The 23,252-nt window shown below is 51.3% G+C and overlaps 2 protein-coding genes across 6 annotated transcripts in view; one reads left to right on the top strand and one right to left on the bottom strand.

Annotated features, from left to right (window-relative positions):
• Positions 1-9,101, bottom strand: part of EEFSEC (eukaryotic elongation factor, selenocysteine-tRNA specific) — a 175,733-nt gene extending 166,632 nt beyond the window's left edge. The window contains exon 1 of one of the 3 annotated variants that reach the window (XM_057555193.1): positions 8,343-9,101. In XM_057555193.1, coding sequence (XP_057411176.1) covers positions 8,343-8,556 — 214 coding nt within the window. In that variant the 5' untranslated portion in view covers positions 8,557-9,101. Of the gene's footprint in view, positions 1-1,535; positions 1,886-8,342 lie in introns of those variants that run through there. The other 2 variants (XM_057555194.1, XM_057555192.1) reach the window with 2 other exon arrangements.
• Positions 9,102-9,328: 227 nt separating this feature from the next.
• The window catches only part of RUVBL1 (RuvB like AAA ATPase 1), a 38,827-nt gene continuing 24,903 nt past the window's right edge, over positions 9,329-23,252 (top strand). The window contains exons 1-3 of one of the 3 annotated variants that reach the window (XM_007179181.3): positions 9,329-9,549; positions 13,079-13,165; positions 21,255-21,387. In XM_007179181.3, the coding sequence (XP_007179243.1) occupies positions 9,409-9,549; positions 13,079-13,165; positions 21,255-21,387 (361 nt within the window). In that variant the 5' untranslated portion in view covers positions 9,329-9,408. The remainder of the gene's footprint in view (positions 9,550-13,078; positions 13,166-21,254; positions 21,388-23,252) is intronic. The other 2 variants (XM_007179184.3, XM_007179183.2) reach the window with 2 other exon arrangements.

Here is a 23,252-nt window from a genome sequence, read left to right as displayed (position 1 = left end):
AAAGCCAGTTGAGATCTGCCAGAGTGTGGACGGTCCAGAATCACGTCCGAGGTCACAAGGTCGGTGAGGGAGAAAGCCAGGCCTCACCACAGACTCCAGAAGAATGTCCTTCACTCCCTACACCTGTCACAAGAAAAGACCAACAATCTGCCTTCCTACTTTTTAACCTCCAACCTACACTGGCTCAGAGAACGTGTCCTAAAATGTACCTGGATGTGACCAAACAGAAATCAGTTACAAGGGGAGGGGAGACAGAGAGGATCGCGTGCCCCTTCACATGCATCTGTGGCTGGAACACGGCCAGAGTAGAAGATGTGAGGCGGGGGACCGGAGCAGGTTCCTGCTCTTCTTTGAGCCTCCAGTTCCTCTCCTGAAAATGGGGAAATGATCTCAGACCGCCCGCAGCATGGACCAGACAGGAGGTGACAAGGTGAAAGCACTCAACACTCATCATACAGCAGGGCCCGCTATGCCCAGCGAGAGACCAGTGCAGCTGCCCACCAGCAGGCCAATAAAACCATCTGACCAAGTAGTGTTCCTATACGTGCTCGTGGGTGCAGAGAATGCCACCGGAAGGGACAGGAGGAAGTGGAAAGCAGGGAGGTACCAGGTCCCTGGGTCAGCAGTGAGGGGGAGTCTCTGAACTATATATACACCCTTTGTGCCATGTGCTTGTGTTACTCTACCAATTTTCTATATAAACAAAACACCTGTCCATGGAGTCAAGTATACTGAAATGGGTGTGGAAAAGTAATCCACAGAGGTATACTAGTGGCTTCCTCTGGAGAGATGGGAGGGGTAATCAGGGGCCTTCTGCCTGGTTTGTAACGTTCTATTTCTTCAGAAGTAGAATGTATTCATGTACTACTTGTATAATTAAAATTAATTAAATGGTACATCTCAGGAAGGCCTTTGGGCAGTACCCACCACGACTCTCTGCCCCAGCATCTCAGTTCTAGGGTCTTTCCTTACAGACACACTAGCACACCCACCAAAGACGTCTGTTCTATAAAACTCACTGAAGCATCGTTCGCAAAAATGAGTAACGACATAAATGTCCATCATTAAGACATTCAGAAAACGGTGGTGCAAGTGTACAACGGAATTTCACGTGACCTTTAAAAAGAATGATGTTGCTTTATATGTACGAATGGGGAGGCCCGAGTATTGAGTGAAGTACTCAATCTACTGGTGGTACCATTTTGTGGAAAAAAAAAAAAAAAAAGAACGAGAAAAGGAGGGGTCGACATATACACAGGAACGCTGCCTTCACACGGAGTTCCTCCGAAATGGCACAGGAGGGGACAGCGGCTGACTCCGGAGACGGGCAGCAGGAGACCAAAGGACAGCGAGTGGACACCTTCTGGGCACTTTCGGGGTCTCTGAGTTTCCCTCACCTGTGCGTGTATTACGAACGCATGTGGTAAAAAAACCCAAAACACTTTCGCTGTTTTCGAGGCGGCGCGAGAGGCTTCTCGGCGGGTGCCCCCGCCCCGGGGCGTCCGAGCCCCGCACCCGCCCCCGCCCGCGCTCACCGCCGATGATGGTCCGGATGAGGGAGGCGTGCCCGGGGCAGTCGACCAGCGTGACCTGCAGCCGCGGCTCGGCCCCGGGCTCGGGCTCGGGCTCGGCCCCCAGCGGCGCCGGCCGCAGGCGCGCGGGCAGCGGCACCGAGAAGCACGAGAAGCCCAGGTCGAGCGTGATGCCGCGCTCGCGGCTCTGCGGCTGCTTGTCGAAGGCGGCGGTGGAGGCCGTGGTGCTAAGCGCTCGCGCCAGAGCCGTCTTGCCGCTGTCGATGTGGCCCAGAACGCCCACGTTCACGTTCACCCGCCGGCCCGCCATGCCGCCGCTGCGGTCCGCCCGCTAAGCCGGCCCCCGCCGCCCGCGCCCCGCTCGCGCGTTCCGGCGCCGAAGCTTCCGGCCGCTCGCTCAGTCCGCCTAGCCGGGGAGCCCGGGGCCGGGGCCGCCCTCCGTCCGTCCTCTCGTTCGTTCGTTCGTTTCCACGGGCTCTAGCTGAGCGCCCTCTGGGCACCCGGCGCCTTCTGTCCACCGCGCGGGGACAGGTCGCTCTCCCCGCGGGACATGGGGGACCCGGGGTGGGGGGAACAATAACCGGGAGTAAAGACGGAACCAGACCACTACGGACCCCGAGAAGCCCTGGGGAAATACAGCAGCGGTGGAAGGACCAGGCCCGGGGCAGGGAGGGCGGGCCGCGAAGCTGAGCCCGTCGTGCCGAAGAGCCAGCGCGGGAAACCTGGGAAGGCTGCTCGGAGAATCTCGGACCCGGGCAGTCAGCCTGGCCTCAGCGGGCCGCCAAACTGTACGCAGAAGGTCGTGTGTGCGCGCGCGCGTGCTGGGGAGGGCCCGCGACGCTCATGCTCTTCAAATGTCACCCACAGAAAAGGTGTCGCCCACGGGCAACAACACGGATCACAAATTGAAATGTCTGCCCTGGCCAGGCAGGTGACTCGCCGGAGAGAAATCAGCAGGGTTTAAGGTGCCCGGGGTGGTGGAGACTGCGGAGGTGGAGAGCGCATGTCCTGTGTCGACAGATGGGGAGCCATGGCTCAGCTTCGGCCAAGCGACACCAGGCGGGAATGCTAGCCCAACATGGCCTCATCTTCCCGCTTTTCAAGAGACGAGAGTGTTTCTATTTGAAGTCTGAGAGACATTTTGCCTGGTGAAGCCACCAAGACTTGGGGCTGCGGGCTGTAGCAGTTACGCGGCCCGACTTACACCTAAGCGTTCACCAGCGGCAGGGCTGGGGCTTTAAGCCAGGTCTTACCGTCTCCAACTCCCACCACAGCTGGCTCCAAGACAAGTGCTACCCCAGCAGGAGCCTGGAGTCCAGCCCTGTCTCCACAAGTGCCAAGGAGACGGCAGCTCTGAGTCGTCTGAAAAGTCAGCCAGATTCAGACTGTATCCTGGGGTCAGCTGTGCCCCTGCACCAAGCAGAGAAATACAGACCTCTGCCTAGGCAGGTGTGAGTCATAAGCTCACTCCAAGAGCCAGGGAGAGTGTGAGGGACACCCTGTAGGAACTGGAGCCCTGTTGCCAGCAAAATGCAGGTCGCATCACGCCCCCTCCTTTGTCCTTTGTCCTTTGTCTCTATCCTGGCTTCTACCCCCAGTGAGGCGAGTTTGCTTTAGACCAGGCTGGTGCCCTGGTGCTCTCCCCTGTCCCAGCAGGCTGAGGACCCCTTACACATCTTTGCTTGCCCTCGGCCTGGCACGTCAAAGGCTCCATAGCTGTTTCTTGAGTGGACCCACCTCCAAACCTCCAGCCCACAAAGACACCATCCTCTGCAGCAGACTTCTGGGTCCCAGCCTGGGTTCCAAGGCTGGGCCTGGTCCCTGGGAAATGATTGACAGGGAACGGCCTGCAGAACTGCGATTATTTGGGATTTGTTCTTAATGTTAATGCGATGCTGGTTCCTTTCTGTTTCTTTAATGCCATTTTGTACGAAGGTAGTTCAAAGTTCTTTACGAACAGCTAGTAATTAATTCAACTTCATTAAGGCCAATTAATCCAGGATTAATTATAAATTTGCTCAGAGGAAGTTATTATACTTTGCTCTTTGATTTGAGTTTGGCTTTAAAGATTCTTTTAGGAGTAAAATGGAAATTTCCCTTTTCTCTGAGGGTATCTACCTTGCCAGTGATTGTGTTAACCACGTACCTTCCTCGACATGTCCCATAGTAACCTCAGATGAGGTTGTCACCCAGGCCACCACTGTGCTCCATGGCACTCCCAGTACTGAACAGATCTGCTAATGCCCCGTTAGCTGCAGGGTGGGAGCTGATGTCCTGGCAAGAACTGGTCCCACACAGGTTCAAATCATGGCCCTACCTCGTGCTGGCTGTGTGCCTGGGAGCACACCTTCCACCTGGATATGGATACAAACTCTTTAAGGTCTACAGTGGTCGGCGTCCCCTCCCTCTTCTTCTGTAAGACTCCTCAACTCTCCTTGGAGGTATCACACTCCTCTCCTCCAGGTCACGATGGGGGCTGACTGAACGCTAGCTCTAGGGGTGGGCCTGAGACTCAGGTCCATTCCAGTAGCCATGACCATTGGTTTGGCAGTGAGCGTGTGACCCAAGTTAGCACAATTGGAGAAAGCCCTGGAATTTTTTCCAGGACAGGCAGTAGAAAAGTGTGCTCTCTAATACTGGACTAAAGCCTGGGGAAATCAGTCTGGGCCCTAATGGGACCCCTGGAGGGAAGCTTGGCCACAGCACAACAGTGGCCTCCAAAGATGTCCGTGTCCTGGAACCTGTGATGGTGTTGCCCTACATGGTAACGAGACTCGGCAGGTGTGATTCAGTTAAGGATCTTGCGATGGCGGGGATGGGGGAGGTGGGGAGCTCACCCTGGATTATCCCGTGGGCCTGATGTAGTCAGCAGGGTCGTTATAGGAGGGAGGCGGGAGGATCAGAATCAGAGATGGCGTCATGAGAAGACACCGCTGGCCGTTAACTGTTTTTAAAGGTGGAAGCAGAACATAAGTCCAGGAAGGTGGGCAGCCTGTAGAAGCTGGAAAAACCCAGACTGTGGGTGCTCCCCCAGGGCCTCCAGAAAGGAACGCAGCCCTGCCCACACCTTGCTTTTAGCCCAGTGAGGCCCATTTTGGACACTGACCTGCAGAACTGTAAGAGAATACCTGTGTGTTGTTTTATGCCATTAAGTTTGTAGCAATTTGTTACTGCAGCCATAGGAAACTAATACAAACCTTTACTTGGAGTGTGGAGTCTCTTTTCCCATTTATTAAATCAGTGAAGGGCTCCTAACTCCCTCCCACCTGCTCAGAGAATCAGAGTCTGACAGCTAAGACCTACACTGGAAATAGCCTCACGGCCTGTCCTCTGGTCAGACCTGCTGCTTTCGCCCAGGCTGCCCTGACCTCTGACCCCATTGCCATGTGACGCCAGTGGGACGCCAGCAGGACGATGGTCCAGACGGAGCCCTGGGGACCTGCAGGCTCCAGCTGCTTTCTCGGCATCTGCTGCCGGGTTTCCCCACCGCAGTGGGAGGTGCCTGCTGAGACGGACGGAAACTGTTCCCCAGCAGAGAAGGTTGCAGTCGGAGGCACAGGCCTCACCCTGGCTAACCTGACCCCGTCCCCAGCCCCATTTCCTGCCTCGGGCGCCAAAGCAATTCCTGTGAGTGCCCTCGGGTACTGTTTCCGTTTGAAAAGCATGACAAAATTACCACGAAGGGCAGGACACACACACAGCAGGCAGATATCCAAGGGAGAAATAGCCCATGTCTTTATGTTCCAGAGCTCTGATGCCATTTTCTGTGCTCCTCCCAGTGCTTGAGCCCATTGTAAAAGATCTCACTGAATTCTTTCAATAATCCTAGGAGGTGCTGTTGTTGCTACTTTACAGCAGAGGGAGGAGGACCAGGAGAGGTGACTTGCTCAGGCCCTCTGTTCGCTGCCAGCTGATCCTTGTTTTATGTCAGGTTTTTTTCAACCTCAGTGATATGAGCCATCTTCATAATTTATGCAATATCCAGGTACCACCTACAACTTCATATTTTTCTTTAAGTTTGACTTAAATAAAAGTATTTCCCTTACACAGAAAAACATTATCACTTGCCATAAATAGCTGGGAACCACAACAACCTCAGAATCAGGATCTTTAATAAAAAGAGAGATTAGCAAGCGTTAGAAAGGGGTTAAAGTCACACTCTACCCTCTAAGACTCACTAAATTAGAATTAAAAAGGCAATAATGTTCTCACTATGTGGATCAACTTTAATTTTATGTCTTTGTACCACCTCTAAGATGCCAGCAACATTATTTAATTTTATGTCTTGTACCACCTCTAAGGTGTCCCTTCTGTCCCCAGAAATCAGCCTGGGGCTGAAATAACAAGCATGCCAATTAGGTTGGCAACACTCAGAAAGGGGGGTGAGAATGTGGGAATATAAGACCAGGGACTAAGCCAATTAGCTTAAAAAGGGGACCCCTTCAACAGGGACTTTCTTTGATTTTGATTCTGATTGGTTTGGATTTTGGGGACCATAGCTCTGAAGCGCACCCCAGACACTGGGAATTATCCTGCTTGTAATCATCGTTATAATCTTTGTAGTGCGTTGTATTCTCTCAAAAGCTTTAAATGCATGTTCGCAGCCACTAACCACCAAGCAAATGATCTCCCTACGACTGAAACATCAGAAAAAGAATGAAGGAAAGACTGACAAAGAACGTGAACCCGACGTCATAACCTGTGAGCACCACACAGAGGGTCAGCAGAAGCTGCAGGGCCTCCAGAGTGGTAGCTGGGAATAGCGCTAATGCCTTAAATTTGTATTGCATCTCTCAGGCTGAGAGACTGGTCAAAAGGAGGAAATTGTTAAAAATAAGACAGTGGGCCCAAAATGCAGTGGCTTATGCTAAGCCTCAAGCCACCAAATCAAGACTTAATTACTGGACTTCCCTGGCGGTCCAGTGGTTAAGACTCCGCGCTTCCACTGCAGGGGGAGCAGGTTCGATCCCTGGTTGGGGAACTAAGATCCCACATGCCACATGGCATGGCCAAAAAAAAAAAAAAAGAATTAAGTTTCAGCTCTTTCCCCTTTGAATGGTCTTGGCACCCTTGCTGATATACTGAGGGTTTATTTCTGGGCTCTCTATTCTATTCCATTGGTCTATATGTCTATCCTTATGCCAGTGCCACGCTGTTAGATTACTGCAGACCATTATTAAATGTCCTATTAGTTAGGATACGCTCTCAGCACTCAGCTGAGCCTGGAGACCATGACAATGTGTGGCTTCACGGGGCCCCTGGGTCATTGCCCCCCCTCCACATGCAGCAGCCTTCTCAAGATGTTGGAGAAGGCAGAGGCAGGCTTGACCTGGGCTTGTGGGCTCAAAGGTCAGGTGTGAAAGAAGTCAAAGCAAGGAGGGAGAAGAAGCGCTGGGAACCAAGTGGCTGAGATGATCAAGCTTGGACTGGAGAAAAGAGGGGTCAAGGGCCTGGAGGTGAAAGAGCAAGGCTCATGGGAGCGAGAGTGAGAGAGCAGGCAGGTCTGGGGTTGTCACACAGCACAAGCTGGGATGCAGCTGTCCACTCCATTCCTTGTATGTGTGTCACTGCACAAACCCATGGGTGGAACCCTAACTCAAGTTATTTTAAGCCCCAATGGCAGTGCCATTTACACTGCCAAGTAGGGCAAAGCTGGATCTGGGAACGTAAAGGATTTCATCAGGAATCTGCCAGCTTTCCTTTCCTTTGTGCTGGCTTCATTCTCAGACAGAGTCTTCCCATGAAGTGGCAAAGATGACCTGGAAACCTAGGACCCAAGTCTCTTTCTTTCCTGATATTTCCAGTAAAAGTGCAGGTCTGAGTGTCATTGGACTGTCTGCTCACATTTCTGAACCAATCACCATTCTGGGGAGGAGGGGATACTTTGATAGGCCAGGCCAGGGTCCCGTGTCCATTCCTGAAATAAAGCTGGGGGGGGGGGAGGGTCAACCCATCTAAACCGCCTAGATGCCAAGCGGCGGAAGGGTGGTTCTCGACAGAAAATTAGAGTGAAGGTGGCCAGAAGAGGTAGGAAGGGTGCTGGGCAGGCATAATAACCCCTGTCCACTGCTATGGGCCTCACCTACCTTCATGCACCTGGCACACTTTGGACACTGGCCTGCCGCGTCGTCTTCTGTTGAAATGAAAGGATCTGCCTGGCTCTGCAGCCAGGCCCAGCTTCTTTGCACACTGGACCTGGGGTCTAGGCCTGGGAAAGGCATTTGCTCAATTTGTGATCTTGGACAAACTCCATCCCCTTTTAGGGCCTCAGTTTCCTCACCTGTAAAAAGAGAATGCTAGGCTGGATCAGATGTTTGAACTGTTCTTTAGCAGGAAAAAAATGTAACAGCTCTGGTGGAGGGGGAGGGGGGGGCCAAAAGGTTCCATTCACTGACAGAAACCATTATCAAGTCCCATAAGATCCGCTGTGTAAAGTACGTGCAGCAAAACTGCATGATTCTGTATGTGAGGGTCCAGAACCCTACTGAATTTATAAGAAGTCTTAACTGTGAGCCAGGCTGTATGGAGACACTGGGGTTAAAATGATGAACACAGATGTGGTCTACACTTTCTTAATGCCTGCCATTTAGTGGGAGAGACTAACATTGACCTGATAGTCTTGCAAGTAATCGGAAACCTAGACTCAAAAGTTATGATGGAGAAGTACAAGGAGATGTGAGAGTCAGGAAGTCCTGCAACTGGATTTGACTTCAGGTCTGTCTCAACCCTAATGCAAGCTCCCCTGAGTTCTGGGCCAGTCCCTCCCTTTCTCTGGACCTGAGTCCACTCATCTGTGAAATGGTGACATACCGTCTGCTTCCGAGGATGTTATCCTTCCGTCAGGGATCGGTCCAGGCGTTACCACCTCATGGTGCCTTCCTTGGCTCTCCAGCTGTTCCAGATGGCCCTGCTCTGGGCTTGCACACCACGTGGGTGTACCTGCTTTGGCACACCTCATGTTGCAAATTTCCCAACTAAGGACTGAGCTTGTCAAGGCTGGAGATTTTGTATTTTGTGTCTGCATCCTAGTGCATTGTAGTGTCTGGCTCACAGCAGGTGCTAACAAATGTTTGTGGAATGACTGGGTGGATGGAAAGAGTACACTTTTCAGGGGTGTGTTAATATCATCATGGAACCGGACAGGACACAGCCGCTGGCTAATTGTCTCATCTGAGGTCGTGGGATGGCATGAGGTTTACACCGGCTGCAAAGCCTGAAGTCCTCAGGTGGAGTTCCAACTCTTCTGATTACTTGCTGTGCGTTCTCCGTAAGTTAGTGGGCTTCTTTTAGCCCGCATCTTTATCTGCATTAGGAATTACACTAAACGTCATCCACAGCCAACTTAATCTAAGTAAAGGGAGAGGTGGAGGCGAGGAGAAGCAGAGGAGGACAATCCCAAGGAGGATGCTGAGCACGGCATCCCCAGGGAGATGAAAGGCGTGGGAGTCAGAAAACTGCTTAGTGGGCGCAAGTCGAAGCTTAAGTTCTAAACCTGTCTCTTCATATCCAACACCGAGGTCGAACTTGAGCTCCGCAAAAGGGTATCCATTCGAGTGCGGTCAAGGACGCGAAGGCGCCGTTAAGAGCGGGACTCGGGCCCTCACTGGGGCTCAGCGGCCCTTTCGGGCCCACCCGGGCAGGAAGCGCCGGCCGCGGGGGAAGCCAACCTCGGGACACAGCCGGAAGCGGGTGGGCGGAGCCTCCCCGGCAGCCGCGACGGGCACAGCCAGGAGCCAATGGGGCGCTGAGGCGTTCCCGCCGCGGCCAATGGGGAGCTGACCGAGGCGGGCCCGGACCAGCCGCCTGGTAACGGCCGCGTGGTAACCGGCTGCGCGCTGCTAGGGCTGAGCGGGCGCTCGGGCTCCAGGTGAGCAGGATGAAGATCGAGGAGGTGAAGAGCACCACCAAGACGCAGCGCATCGCCTCCCACAGCCACGTGAAGGGGCTGGGGCTGGACGAGAGCGGCCTGGCCAAGCAGGCGGCCTCGGGGCTCGTGGGCCAGGAGAATGCGCGCGAGGTGTGGCGGCGGCGCGGGGGCTGAGGCGGGGGGACTGAACTGAGGGGGAGACCGAGGCGGGGACGGGGCTGAGGTGGGCCCGGGCGGCGCGGACCTGGCCTGGGGGTGGGGCGTGGGGAGGACGTCCCAGGGCGCGGCGACGACCTCGCGGCCTCGTCCCTGGCCGCGAGTCCTGACTGACCGCCGCTCTGGGCCAGGCCGTCCGCGCAGCACGGGGGTCGGCGGGGAGAAGATGGGCCAGGTCCCTGCTCTCCGGGAGCTCGCGTTTCAGACACAAGCGTTTAAACCGCTGAACAGAAGGGCCGTTATTAGACTTCGGGGATCAGTTCCTGCGGGGCTCTGCGGGCCCGGGCACGGCGTTTGAGTTGCTGTGAGCGCAGTGGGAGGCTCTGGGGCTTTTAAAGTCGGGAGGTGATCCGCCTGAGCAAGTGGCAGGTACAGAGGCCTTTCTGAACATTCCAGTTAAGCCCACTTCTACTAAGTGATGCTGGTGCCAAGTGCCTTCGCCCGCATTATCATCATAAAACTGTTCAGGCTCTTTGTGTGTGTGTGTGTGTGTATTATTTTTTTTTTTTTTGATGAAAACATTGAGGGTGTGAGAGGTCACTTCACCCATCCGCTTGCCACCGAGTTTAGTAATAGTAATGCTGGAGTTTGTGCCTGTGTGCCCCTGACTCCCGAAGCAGCGCGCTCTGTGGTAGGACCGCCCCCCTCGGGCCCTCTTCAGCCCTAACGTCAGCCCATTTTGTCCCTTCGCCCCTGCGGTGGCTCGGCAGCTATAGAACTCCTGGGTAAGACTCTTGCCTCCTAGCCTGATTGTGCTAATAGAAAGGGCCAAAGAGAAGCCTCTGGTTTCCATTTGGAACATCAGGTTTCCAGAGAGGAAATAGTGACAGGGCCAAGGTGACTTTGAAATTTCTCTTTTTACAGCTTCTGCTCTCGGAGGGCCTGTCTCTGCAAGTAGCTGACATTGTTGAGCGCTTTTTGTGTGCCGAGCGCTGTGCTAAGCAGCTCCGTTTCCATTGTCTTTGTTCTCCTCCACTTTGTTATGACACTTTTCAGACATACCAAAAAGTTGAAAGACTTGTGTAGGGCGTACCTGTGTGCCTGAATTCTACAAGTAACATTTTACTCTGTTGCTTTGTCTTCTATCTGCTCATTTATCCATCTAGCAATCTGCTTTTGCATTTCAAAGTAAGTTGTAGACATTAGTATACTTTACCATAAACTCTTTAGCCTTTGTGCCACTATGCTATGAACTCTGTTTTCAGATGAGGAAACTGTGGTTCCTAGAGGTTAGGTTATGGATCTAAGGGTACTCGGCTGGTAATTGGTAGAGCCAGGATTTAAACCCAAGTCTATCTGACTCCAGAATCCATACTCTTAACTCTGACGCTGTGTACCTCCATACGAATATGAGCTTCCCAAGGACAGAGACCGGGTAGTAGTATATACCCAGAACTTGACTCATTATAGGGACTCAGAATTTACGTACTGAATTATTGGTCATCCCACCTCTGCTACCAGGTCCTTGTCTGAGTCTGGTCACATTAGTAGCCTCCTTGATGTTTAATGTCCTCATCTGAAAAATGAGAGTTAGACTAGGTCATCTTTTAAAGGCCCTTCCAGTTCATACTTTTTAAATTTTGGAATTCACTGGACATGTCTCACTGGAGGGAAGGAGCCTAAATGGAAGAAGATTAAATGGAAGGGGAAGTGTGTGAATAAGAGTACGTAGTCAAGGTTGGCAAAGGTTCTTCTACCTCTTTTGAGTTGCCCAAAGAGTTCCAGTGCTGAGGATTATGATATCAGAGGTTACTGTGGAAAGACCGTAATGGCTCTTCTGTCTTTTTAGAAACGCAGCATCTGAAGAATATCTTCTAGGCTCTGTTAAGTGTACTGTGCTTTTCCAGCTGAGCCAGAAATGGAATAGGGTACATCCACATGCATTCCTTGAACCCATGTTTTTGAGGGGCTAAGTGTGGGACCAAGGTACGTCTCCACAGTCCATGGGGAAAGTGGGAGAGGAGATAAGAGGCGCTCACAAGACCCTGTCCACAAGGTACCACCCAGGGAGAGGAGCTGTGGGTCTGCCCTGAGGCAGGGACGGTGCACCTTGGAGACAGCTCTGCTTTAGGTTTTTAGATCAGTGTGAGAAACCTTGAGATTAGGTGTTTAAGGAGTGTGACTTTCTCAGCCTTACTCCTTTAGAGTTAAATATTCTAAAATACATAAAACCAGGAACCCATTTATGGAATTTCTAAACATATATACACACACATATCAGTATGCAGTCAACTCTTGAACAACATGGGTTTGAACTGCACGGGTCCACTTATTCGCAGATTTCTTTCAATAAATACGTATTAGGGTGCAACATGACCCCCAGCTGGTTGAATCCAGGGCTGCTGAACCACAGATATGGAGGGCTGACTGTATAGTTATGCGCTGATTTTCGCCTGCGTGGAGGTTGGGCGCCCCTAACTTCAAGGGTTCATGGGTCAACTGTATATATGTGTATGTGTATGCGAAATACATGCTGTATGTATATAATGTACATACCTGTCTATATATAATATATATGCTGTAAATGGCTTAATACTCAGAATATTTAAAATATACGAACAAACAAGTAATTTAATCTTGAGGATTTGAAGGGCATTCCTTGGATCTTAGGATGCCGTAGGTTAAACCTCACTTGCAGCATTTGCTTACGGCATTCTGGGATAGTTAACTGATGGCCAACTAGTAGAATATGTCATTGATTCTTAGCCCTTAGCGGGTTAATTTGGGAATCTGATGAAAGCTGTGACCCCTCCCTGGAAAAACGCACATTTGAACATATACACACAGTCTTGTTTCCAATTTTGAGGTGTGTGGGCCCCTGGAGTATATGCCACTGCTCCCATTTGTACCCCTCCTGTCCGTTCTCCACATAGCAGCCATCAAGATCCTTTAAAAACAAATTTTCAGAACATGACATGTGGCCTAAGGCTTTTCCCTGGCTTCCCACTACACGTAGAATAAAATCCAAACTTTACTATGGACTGGAAATTCTGTTCTGGGTGCTGCCTCTCCTGCCTCTACCACCCCATCTTCCCGGTCTGCTTGTTTTCTGAACTCTGGTCAGCACAGCTTTTCTGTCCCTTGGACATGCCAAGCTCAGTCCTGTATTTTGACTTTATTGTTTCCTTTGCCTGGAGCACTGACTCCTGCCCTGCCTGCAGCTTCGTATATCAAATATAATGTCAAAGAGGTCTTCCCAGATCACTCTTTATTATAGAGTAACCTCTGCCCCCAGCCACTTGCTCGTTTGTTGCCCTTTTTTCTTCATAGTAGAGATTCTGTGTTTGTATGTCTCCTCCACTAGGACATGAGCTCCATGGCCCTCTACTGCCTCTGGCACCTAGAACAGCGCCTATGGTGTCCTGGCACTCGAGTCTGACTTGTGTGGACCAGGCACTGGACTTTTTCCTCCTGTGAAACATTTTAATATTGATTTATTATTTCTTTCTATTGTGGTGTCTAGGCATGTGGTGTGATAGTGGAATTAATCAAAAGCAAGAAAATGGCTGGAAGAGCTGTGTTGTTGGCAGGGCCTCCTGGAACTGGCAAGGTACTCATTTTCTCTCATTTTTTAAAATCTACCCAAGAGGATGATCTTAACGTCTAAGCCAAATTCAATTTGTGCCTTAACTGGTCTTTGTTTAGCTAAATTGGTTATACGTATGTTTTTAAAACCGATGTACAATAATACAGTTGAGTATCTAAAATCCATGCTTCTAAAATTCAAATTACCCTGGCTGACCTCCAGAGAAAAGAGAGTGAAGTCCTCAGAAGTGTCTCATTGTCTCTGTAATTTGTCTTTTATCTCCTTCAAGTCTCCTTTGCTCTGGAAATACATTTCTGTTGGCCTAGGGCTTCATAAAATCTTGGGAGTGACATCTTACTTGAGGGGGAAAGAAAACCAGTCAGCAAGCAATTTTCCAAATGCTAACTTGACCCAGCACTATTCTGGCTGTGTGAGAGATGGGAAGAAAAAGGAAAAAAGAATTAGAGACGTGATCTTTATCTCCAAGGGCCTTACAGTCTCTCGAGGGCAGAGAGGATACCGTGGCAGCACGGAAAACTCCAGCTGAGCACTAAGCTGCCAGGCATCGCCTGATCTTAAATGCAGCTGGAATCGCAGCAGGAGGTGACACTGGGGCTGGTGTGGCTGGAGGGGTTGAAGCTTGGCATTTGACTTTGCAGGGAAGAAAAGGACCTTCCAGGCCGAGGGTGCAGGACAACTTGTGGGATCTGTGAGGGGCTTGGCTGGGTGCTTGAAACGCACTAGAGCCCCCAGTCTGGGCCCTGCTTGTTCTTCAGGAGGGCTGCTTGGTGCAGGAGAGGAGGAGCCTGGGGGAGTCATTGTGTAAAGAAAGGGGTTCCAGCTCTGGTGCTGAGACCCCAGGCAGGTCCCTTAGCCTTTCTGAAGCAGTAGCACAGCCCTGCCTGTTTGAGGGAGTTATGAAAGTGGCAGTTGTAAGATGATGACTCTAATTATCATTTTGAAGTCATATGATTGAATTGATAATATGTCTTTTACTGGTGTCTAACAGTAGAGGAGGAAGTGCTATATTTGTGAACAAGTATAAACGTGAGCTTTAATTCCCTTTCTGCTTGTCACTGTATTTACCATTTATTTGCTTACTATTCCTTCTCATATCTTAGAGCTTTGCTCTCCCTCCGTTTCCTTCCTAAAGTACATCATTAAGAAGTTCCTTCTAGAAGTTTGTTGGTGGCAAAGTCAGGTTTGTATTTATTGTGTTGCCTTTGTTTTGAAAGATAGTTATGCTGGATAATAATTCAGTTGACAGATGTGTCCTCTCAATACTGTTTCTCTCAGTGATATTCGCTACCTTTTGGCTTCTAGTGTTGCTTTTGAGAAGACTGGTTTTGAGGATTTTGTCTTTTCTCTCGATGTTTTTGGGATATTTTGGTTTTGGTGTTTCACTGTGATATGTCAAAGGGTGGATTTATTTTCATTTATCCTGCTTGATGTGGATCTGAGTACATATTGTGTCTAATAAGTTCTGGGAACTGGTCAGCCTTTGTCTCTTCAGATGCTGCCTTTCCCTGTTCTCTCTCTTCTCTTCTGGAACTCCAGCTAGGTGAGGTTCCACTGCAGAGGTCCTCCGCCTGGGCCGAGTTTGCCCCCCGGGGAACATTTGGCACTGTCCTGAGACGTTTTTGGTTGTCACACTTGGTTGGGCTGGGAGTGCTGCTGGCATCTTGTGGGTGGAGGCCGTGGGGTTTGCAGGGCACCCTGCAGAGCACAGAGCAGCCCCTGCAAGAGGAGTTCTCCAGCCCAAAATGCCCACAGTGCCAAGACTGGGAAATCCTGGGCTGGAGCTTCTCATTTTGTCTTCTTAGTCTTTGAACCTCTTTTATGTTTGCTGTTGTTTTGACTCTTCTGCGTTCTGGGTAGCTTCATTAGACCTCTCTTCCAGTCTGTCTTGTAAGCTGTGAGGAAGCTACTCTTTAATCCAGTCTGATGAATATTTTCCATTTTGAAAAATTTGAAACCTACAAAAGAGTGGAAAGAACAGTTTGATGAATCCCTCTGTACCCTACTCATAGGTAACTAAGTGTAAATATTTTGTGAGATTTGTGTTTTTTCTATGTTACTTCTGAACCATTTGAAAGTAAGTGCAAGGGACCTTCTCTGTTGTTCCCATGATACTGTCATCCACCCAAGAAATGTAATGTTGCTAATAAAATTAGCTAATATCTAGTTTATATTAAAATATCTCCAAGTCATTTCAGTTTGTGGCTCTTTCATTTTTTTATATTTTTTAATTGAATTATAATCACATATCACACATTGCATTCATTATTGTCTCTTTAGTCTCTTTATCGAGAACAGTTCCCGTCCCCTGCATTTTTGGTTTGTTTTCTTTTATGACACTGACATTTTTGAAGAGCCCAGGACAGTTGTTCTGTAGAGTACCCTACAGCTGTCCTCCAGTGGTTGTCTGATTGTGTCTGAAACGTTCAGCCCTTTGGCAGAATGCAATGCAGGTGATGTGTCTGGAACCTGCATCACAACAGGAGGCTGATGCCACGTTCCACTGTGAGGGGACTGGTTCCCTCTGAAATTTATAATCATCTGGGAAGTGACACTTTGAGATGTCCTGAATATCCTTTTACCCTATGGCTGTAGCATTCACTGATGGTCATTGCCTTATCAGTTATCACATTGGTGGTTGCAAAATGGTGATTTTCTAAATCTGTCGTATCCTCTACGTATATTAGCTTGCTTTTTTTTTTTATAATGAAGAAGCCCCTCCCTCCCCCACTCATTAGTTTTAATTTCTTCATTTCTACAAAATCTGTATTTTGCTTATTTATTTGTTTGTTTGTTTTGGCCGTGCCATGCAGCTTGCAGGATCTTAGTTCCCTGACCAGGGATCGAACCCATGCCCCCTGCAGTGGAAGCATGGAGTCCTAACCACTGGGCCGCCAGGGAAGTCCCAAAATCTGGCTATTTTTGATAGCCTCTTGTTCCTTGTTTGTGAAATACTTTCTTTTTTTTTTTTAATTTTTTAAAATTTATTTTCATTTTATTTATTTATTTTTGGCTGTGCTGGGTCTTTGTTGCTGCATGTGGGCTTTCTCTAGTTGCGGCAAGCAGGGGCTACTCTTCGTTGCGGTGCGTGCGCTTCTCATTGTGGTGGCTTCTCTTGTTGCAGAGCAGGGGCTCTAGGCGTGTGGGCTTCAGTAGTTGTGGCTTGCGGGCTCAGTAGTTGTGGCTCACAGCCTCTAGAGCACAGGCTCAGTAGTTGTGGCGCACGGGCTTAGTTGCTCTGCGGCATGTGGGATCTTCCTGGACCAGGGCTCAAACCCGTGTCCCCTGCATTGGCAGGCGGATTCTTAACCACTGCGCCACCAGGGAAGCCGCGTGAAATACTTTCTTATTTATTTTGTATCCTGTATCTGCTTGTGGACTCCTGTTTGATCAAATCTGAGGCTTCCCTGATCTCTTGATTAGGGCCGAGTGCTTCCTGAGAGGACTTGGGAGAGCCCCTGCTGTACTGCCAGCACAGGGCACATGAAGGAAATTTTGTGACTTGGGTTTTCTGGCCATCACGCAGTGTAGAGACCAATCCTTCATCTGTTTGAGAACCTGCTCGTGAGACTTCCTCAGCCAGAGCTGCGGTGAGACGGACAAGCTTGTCTTTGTCCCTTGGAGATTTTGTCTGTGGCCACCTTGTCTACTGACGTGTGCCCTTCAAGGCTCCTTTTTATCCAGGGGTTTCTGGCATCTGTCAAACACCTGCCCAGCTTTTCAGACTAGTAAACTACCTTGCAACGATAGTTTACTACTCTGGGTCTATCATGACTACTTACTTATTCTAGATGTTTTGTAACAGGAAGGAGTGGCCGTGGCTCTAGTGGCCGCTTTGCTGGAAGCATGGGTCTCTGGTGCTTTTGTAACATTGTACCCATGGACCTCAATGTTCAGACAACTTAACTGAGTGGCCGGCAGGAGTGTGGTGCTTGTTCAGGGTATGGCCATTCCCCTCCTGAGGCCTGCACACTCTTAATGGGGCTTTGGGTTTGGGTTTTAGAAAAAGGTGTTCGGATGAAGTTGAAAACAAAGTAGGTTTTTTAATCTTGAGGCAACAGCCTCTTTTTTGTGCCACTTGCGTGGGGGGTGGGCACACAGAAGTAGGTCTTGGAGATTGGGGTTTTCATCCTGATCCTTCTGCTTGCTAACTGTTTGACTTTGGGGGAGCTGGAAGTTTCTGAGTTTCAGTTTCTAGATTCACAAAGTGTGAACTAGAGTATCAAGTTCATAGGCTGCTTGGGAGGGCTCAGTGGGATCCCTCGTGCAAGTCACCTGGCCCTATATAGTAGGTGTAGGCACGAGGGTTCAGTGGGAACCCTCGTGCATGTCACCCGGCCCTATATAGTAGGTGTAGGCACGAGGGCTCAGTGGGATCCCTCGTGCACGTCACCCGGCCCTATATAGTAGGTGTAGGCACGAGGGCTCATTGGGATCCCTCGTGCACGTCACCCGGCCCTATGTAGTAGGTGTAGGCACGAGGGCTCAGTGGGATCCCTCGTGCACGTCCCCCGGCCCTATGCAGTAGGTGTAGGCGCGAGGGCTCAGTGGGATCCCTCGTGCACGTCACCCGGCCCTGTACAGCAGGTGTAGGCACGAGGGCTCAGTGGGATCCCTCGTGCACGTCACCCGGCCCTATGCAGCAGGTGTAGGCGCGAGGGCTCAGTGGGATCCCTCGTGCACGTCACCCGGCCCTGTGCAGCAGGTGTAGGCGCGAGGGCTCGGTGGGATCCCTCGTGCACGTCACCCGGCCCTGTATAGCAGGTGTAGTCGCGAGGGCTCGGTGGGATCCCTCGTGCGCGTCACCCGGCCCTGTATAGCAGGTGTAGGCGCAAGGGCTCGGTGGGATCCCTCCTGCGCGTCACCCGGCCCTGTATAGCAGGTGTAGGCACGAGGGCTCGGTGGGATCCCTCGTGCGTGTCACCCGGCCCTGTATAGTAGGTGTAGGCACGAGGGCTCGGTGGGATCCCTCGTGCGTGTCACCCGGCCCTATATAGTAGGTGTAGGTAAGAGGGTTCAGTGGGATCCCTCGTGCGCGTCACCCGGCCCTGTATAGCAGGTGTAGGCATGAGGGCTCGGTGGGATCCCTGTAGGCACGAGGGCTCAGTGGGATCCCTCGTGCACGTCACCCGGCCCTGTACAGCAGGTGTAGGCACGAGGGCTCAGTGGGATCCCTGTAGGCACGAGGGCTCAGTGGGATCCCTCGTGCACGTCACCCGGCCCTGTATAGCAGGTGTAGGCACGAGGGCTCAGTGGGATCCCTCGTGCGCGTCACCCGGCCCTGTATAGCAGGTGTAGGCACGAGGGCTCAGTGGGATCCCTCGTGCGCGTCACCCGGCCCTGTATAGCAGGTGTAGGCACGAGGGCTGAGTGGGATCCCTCGTGCGCGTCACCCGGCCCTGTAGAGCAGGTGTAGGCACGAGGGCTCAGTGGGATCCCGCGTGCGCGTCACCCGGCCCTGTAGAGCAGGTGTAGGCACGAGGGCTCAGTGGGATCCCTCGTGCGCGTCACCCGGCCCTGTAGAGCAGGTGTAGGCACGAGGGCTCAGTGGGATCCCTCGTGCGCGTCACCCGGCCCTGTATAGCAGGTGTAGGCACGAGGGCTCAGTGGGATCCCTCGTGCGCGTCATCCGGCCCTGTATAGCAGGTGTAGGCGCGAGGGCTCAGTGGGATCCCTCGTGCGCGTCACCCGGCCCTGTAGAGCAGGTGTAGGCGCGAGGGCTCAGTGGGATCCCGCGTGCGCGTCACCCGGCCCTGTAGAGCAGGTGTAGGCGCGAGGGCTCAGTGGGATCCCGCGTGCGCGTCACCCGGCCCTGTATAGCAGGTGTAGGCGCGAGGGCTCAGTGGGATCCCTCGTGCGCGTCACCCGGCCCTGTATAGCAGGTGTAGGCACGAGGGCTCAGTGGGATCCCGCGTGCACGTCACCCGGCCCTGTAGAGCAGGTGTAGGCGCGAGGGCTCAGTGGGATCCCTCGTGCATGTCACCCGGCCCTGTATAGCAGGTGTAGGTACAGTCTGCACAGTAGCCACATCGTATGCCAGCCTTCTGGGAGCTTTAAGTGGAGGAAACTAGACACACCTGAAGCATTTCTTAACCAAGCATTTATCATGTTTTAGTGGGATATGTCGATCATCTCTTCTGTATTTGGTAGTGGTGGGGGTCTGCATTGAATCAGATGCAGCACTGCCTCTGGAGTTCACAGCTGCGGGAGGGGGGTTGGGGCCTGTAGCGACAGGGGAAGAGGAGGAGGAGTGACTGGAGAGGTGGCGGGGTTGGGATAGAAGGTGAGCGTGGCTGGCCCGAGGCTCCTGCTGGGACCCCTGGTGTCAGTGTGCTGCTACCTGCCCCATTATGCTCCAGAGATTTTCCCTTCGCTCTTAGGATACAAGAGGATGCAGCTTTAGAGGTATCAGCCCTGAGGGCACAAACTCAGATGCCGGCTCAGACGGGCAGTGGGGCTGAGTGCAGCGCCCGGGAGCCCGCACGCGCCCTTGCTGGGGAGGCAGCTGCCCGCGTGCCTACTCCCTGTGCTGCCACGTGGTCACGGGGCCCCCTGTGGCCAGACCTTCTTGCTTCTCAGAAGAAGCTAAATAATTGTATTTTTATGTGAAATTTCCCAGCGTTAGAAAATGGGCAACAACTGAGTTTAAAAACACACATGAGGGCTTCCCTGGTGGTGCAGTGGTTAAGAATCCGCCTGCCAATGCCAGGGACATGGGTTCAGTCCCTGGTCTGGGAAGATCCCACATGCCACAGAGCAACTAAGCCTGTGCGCCATGACTACTGGGCCTGTGCTCTAGAGCCCGTGCTCCGCAGCAAGAGAAGCCGCCACAGTGAGAAGCCCGCGCACCACAATGAAAAGTAGCCCCCGCTCGCCGCAACTAGAGAAAGCCCGCACACAGCCGAAGACCCAACACAGCCAAAAAAGAAAGAAAACACACATGAGACTCTGCAGGCCAAAACAGGAGCAGTCTGTGGGCAACCAGTTTGCTACTGGTGATGTAACCCAGGACTTTGATTTGACAGATGAGGAAGTCAGGCACCAGAGATTTGCCATGTACCCAGGGTCACGCTGAAGATTAAACTATCACCAAAAGGGCAGTGAACAGAAGAGGAACCTTTACTGAGCCAGTTTTAAAACTGTCTCGGAGATGCATGTCATCCTTCAGTAGCAACCTTGTTCTCTTCCTTAGCCTGTACACCTTGGGGACCTTACCTGGGCTCTCGTGTCAAAGTTGAGGAAAGGTGAAAATGGTATTAAAAGGCCGTGGTGTTTCCCCGTCCTGCACCAGCTTTAAGGCACTGGCTTTTCATACTTGCTCTTTGACCATACATCGGTTAGTCTTCGTCTCTTCAGCATCTGCCAACAGTAGTTATCTTAGCAAAGGTCAGTTTGTAGTTTATTAGGGCATGTTCACGTGTAACTTCACCAGCTCATAGCTTCAGAATCCTAGCTTGTGTGTCATTCTTCATGGTTTGCGGGGCCACTCAGCATAAAGTGAACATCCTGTCATTTGTTCCTTGATTATTGATTTCTGATGGGTTGTAAGTTGGTGCCTTCCTGTGTCTGTAAAGACAGAAAGCAGTATCTCAAAGACCCAGTGGTGCTGTTCTACTGCGACGAGGTCAGAACCCCGTTTTGACACTGAGGGAACAGTTTTGGAAGACTGTACTGACTATTCTGATGGGAATATGATCTCTGGAACCCTGCTGTCAGACTTTAAGGTTCCACTGTGCCATTTTCTAGATTATGGTACCGAGGACGTGTTATTTAATCTGTGTCTCAGCTTCCTCATTTGTGAAATGGGGAGAGTAGTGGTGTCCACTTTGTAGGGTGAGTGGGAGGGGCATGTGAAACATTGCGAACTGGACTGGCCAAGTCTCAGTCGTGACAACTGTTGTGATGACAGGGACCATTATGCTAGAAATCGACTGTCCACAAAAGTCATTAACCGTTTATTGTGAAACATGCAAACTGTATTAAAACTAAAGGGCTAGAATTTCAGTTCCTAGTTAATAATTTTTTTATAGCATATGTTCCTGAAGTATATTTCAAGAATGTGAAACAAGTGCATTTCCTTTGTTTTCTTCTGTAGACAGCTCTAGCTCTGGCTATTGCTCAGGAGCTGGGTAGTAAGGTCCCTTTCTGCCCGATGGTGGGGAGTGAAGTTTACTCCACGGAGATCAAGAAGACAGAAGTGCTGATGGAGAACTTCCGCAGGGCCATTGGTGAGTACCCTGCCTGCGCCCAGTACCCATCTGCACCTAATACCCTGTCCGTGCCTGTCCGAGGCTTGTCCTCACTTGCCTCTTCCTTGTGAAAATGCCTCTAGGACTTGTATTCTTGGCACTGCTGTTTTCCTTTTGGTGCCATTAGTGTTATCTTTGCAAACAAAACAAAAACCCAGCTTTTCCAATGGAAGTGCTTTAGCAACCAGCAAATGTGGGCCCAGCTGTGGGGCTGGGGTTCTTCATCTGACAAAGTAGATTTTCCTGGCAGCCCTACTGTGCTTTTAGAGATGACAGTCCACTGAAAAAGTTCTGGACGTAAGCCAACAGCACTGTGTGTCGTGCTGTCAGAACGCCCGGCCTGCATGCTGAGCCGGTCAGCGAGCGAGGAAACCATGTGGGACGGTGGAGCTTCAAGGCTGTGGTGCCAACCGTGCAGGGCCTGGAGCTGCTGTACTGACAGCCTGTGACGTGCCAGGCCCGCCACTGACTGTGGCCTTTCAGTCCCCAAGAGGAAGTTCTCAGTCTGCATTTTGCATCTGATGAAACAGAGTCTCATAAAGTTAAATAACTTGCCTACTGTGACCCAGCTAGTAAGTAGCAGCGGCCCTGCAGTCTGACCCTACACCTGTCTGCCTCTGGAGCCTGTGCTCTGACCATGCGCTGCGAGCAGAAAATGGCCGCTCTCCTGGATTTGTACCTCTTGCCAGCCGGGACTTCTGGGACATTCTCCTGGCCCCATTCCTGCTGGTCTAGTTCTGGGGAAATCTTAGTTTCCCTCAGACCTACTTGTAGACATAGCTTATTCCTGTTAAGCTATGAAAAAATATTTAATGCACACATGAGTGTCTATATCTAGGATATACTTGCTGAGTTGTTGTCAAAACAAGGTAAGGGGCTTCCCTGGTGACGCAGTGGTTGAGAATCCGCCTGCCAATGCAGGGGACACGGGTTCGAGCCCTGGTCCGGGAAGATCCCACATGCCGCGGAGCAGCTAAGCCCGTGCGCCACAACTACTGAGCCTGCGCTCTAGAGCCCACGAGCTACAACTACTGAGCCCGTGTGCCACAACTACTGAAGCCCGCGCACCTAGAGCCTGTGCTCCGCAACAAGAGAAGCCACCACCATGAGAAGCCCACGCACCACAACGGAGAGTAGCCCCTGCTCACTGCAACTAGAGAAAGCCCGCACACAGCAACAAAGACCCAACACAGCCAAAAATAAATAAAATAAATAAGTTTATTAAAAAACAAACGAACAAAAAACAAGGTAAGTATTCTCAAGAAGGAAACTTACTAGAAAACTTCAAGGAAATTATGAAAGTTTAAGAAAGAGTAGATTTGTGTAAGCCCAGAATTCTTTCCTCAAGAATGGTAGAGTCTAGGGGCTTCCCTGGTGGCGCAGTGGTTGAGAATCTGCCTGCTAATGCAGGGGGCACAGGTTCGAGCCCTGGTCTGGGAGGATCCCACATGCTGCGGAGCAACTAGGCCCGTGAGCCACAACTACTGAGCCTGCACGTCTGGAGCCTGTGCTCCGCAACAAGAAAGGCCGCGATAGTGAGAGGCCCGCGCACCGCGATGAAGAGTGGCCCCCGCTTCCCGCAACTAGAGAAAGCCCTCGCACAGAAACGAAGACCCAACACAGCCAAAAAAAAATTAAAATGCTTTAAAAAAAAAAAAAAGAATGGTAGAGTCTAATTGAAGGGTATGGTCACGTAGGGCCTTAGAACATGGTAGGGCTTTGCATGCTACGCGGTGCGAAATGAAGGGAGAAGCAATGGGAGAGTGGAATCCCTCTGGCTGGGTGTGGAGCGTGAGGGCAGGAGCGGGGAGCCCATGAAGAGTCTGAGCAAGAGGTGGTGGTGC

This window comes from Balaenoptera acutorostrata, chromosome 10 (genome assembly GCF_949987535.1).
Source record: "Balaenoptera acutorostrata chromosome 10, mBalAcu1.1, whole genome shotgun sequence".
Classification (NCBI taxonomy): Eukaryota; Metazoa; Chordata; class Mammalia; order Artiodactyla; family Balaenopteridae; genus Balaenoptera; species Balaenoptera acutorostrata.
Note: the sequence above shows the minus strand (reverse complement) of the source record. Positions and strands in the feature narration are given on the sequence as shown.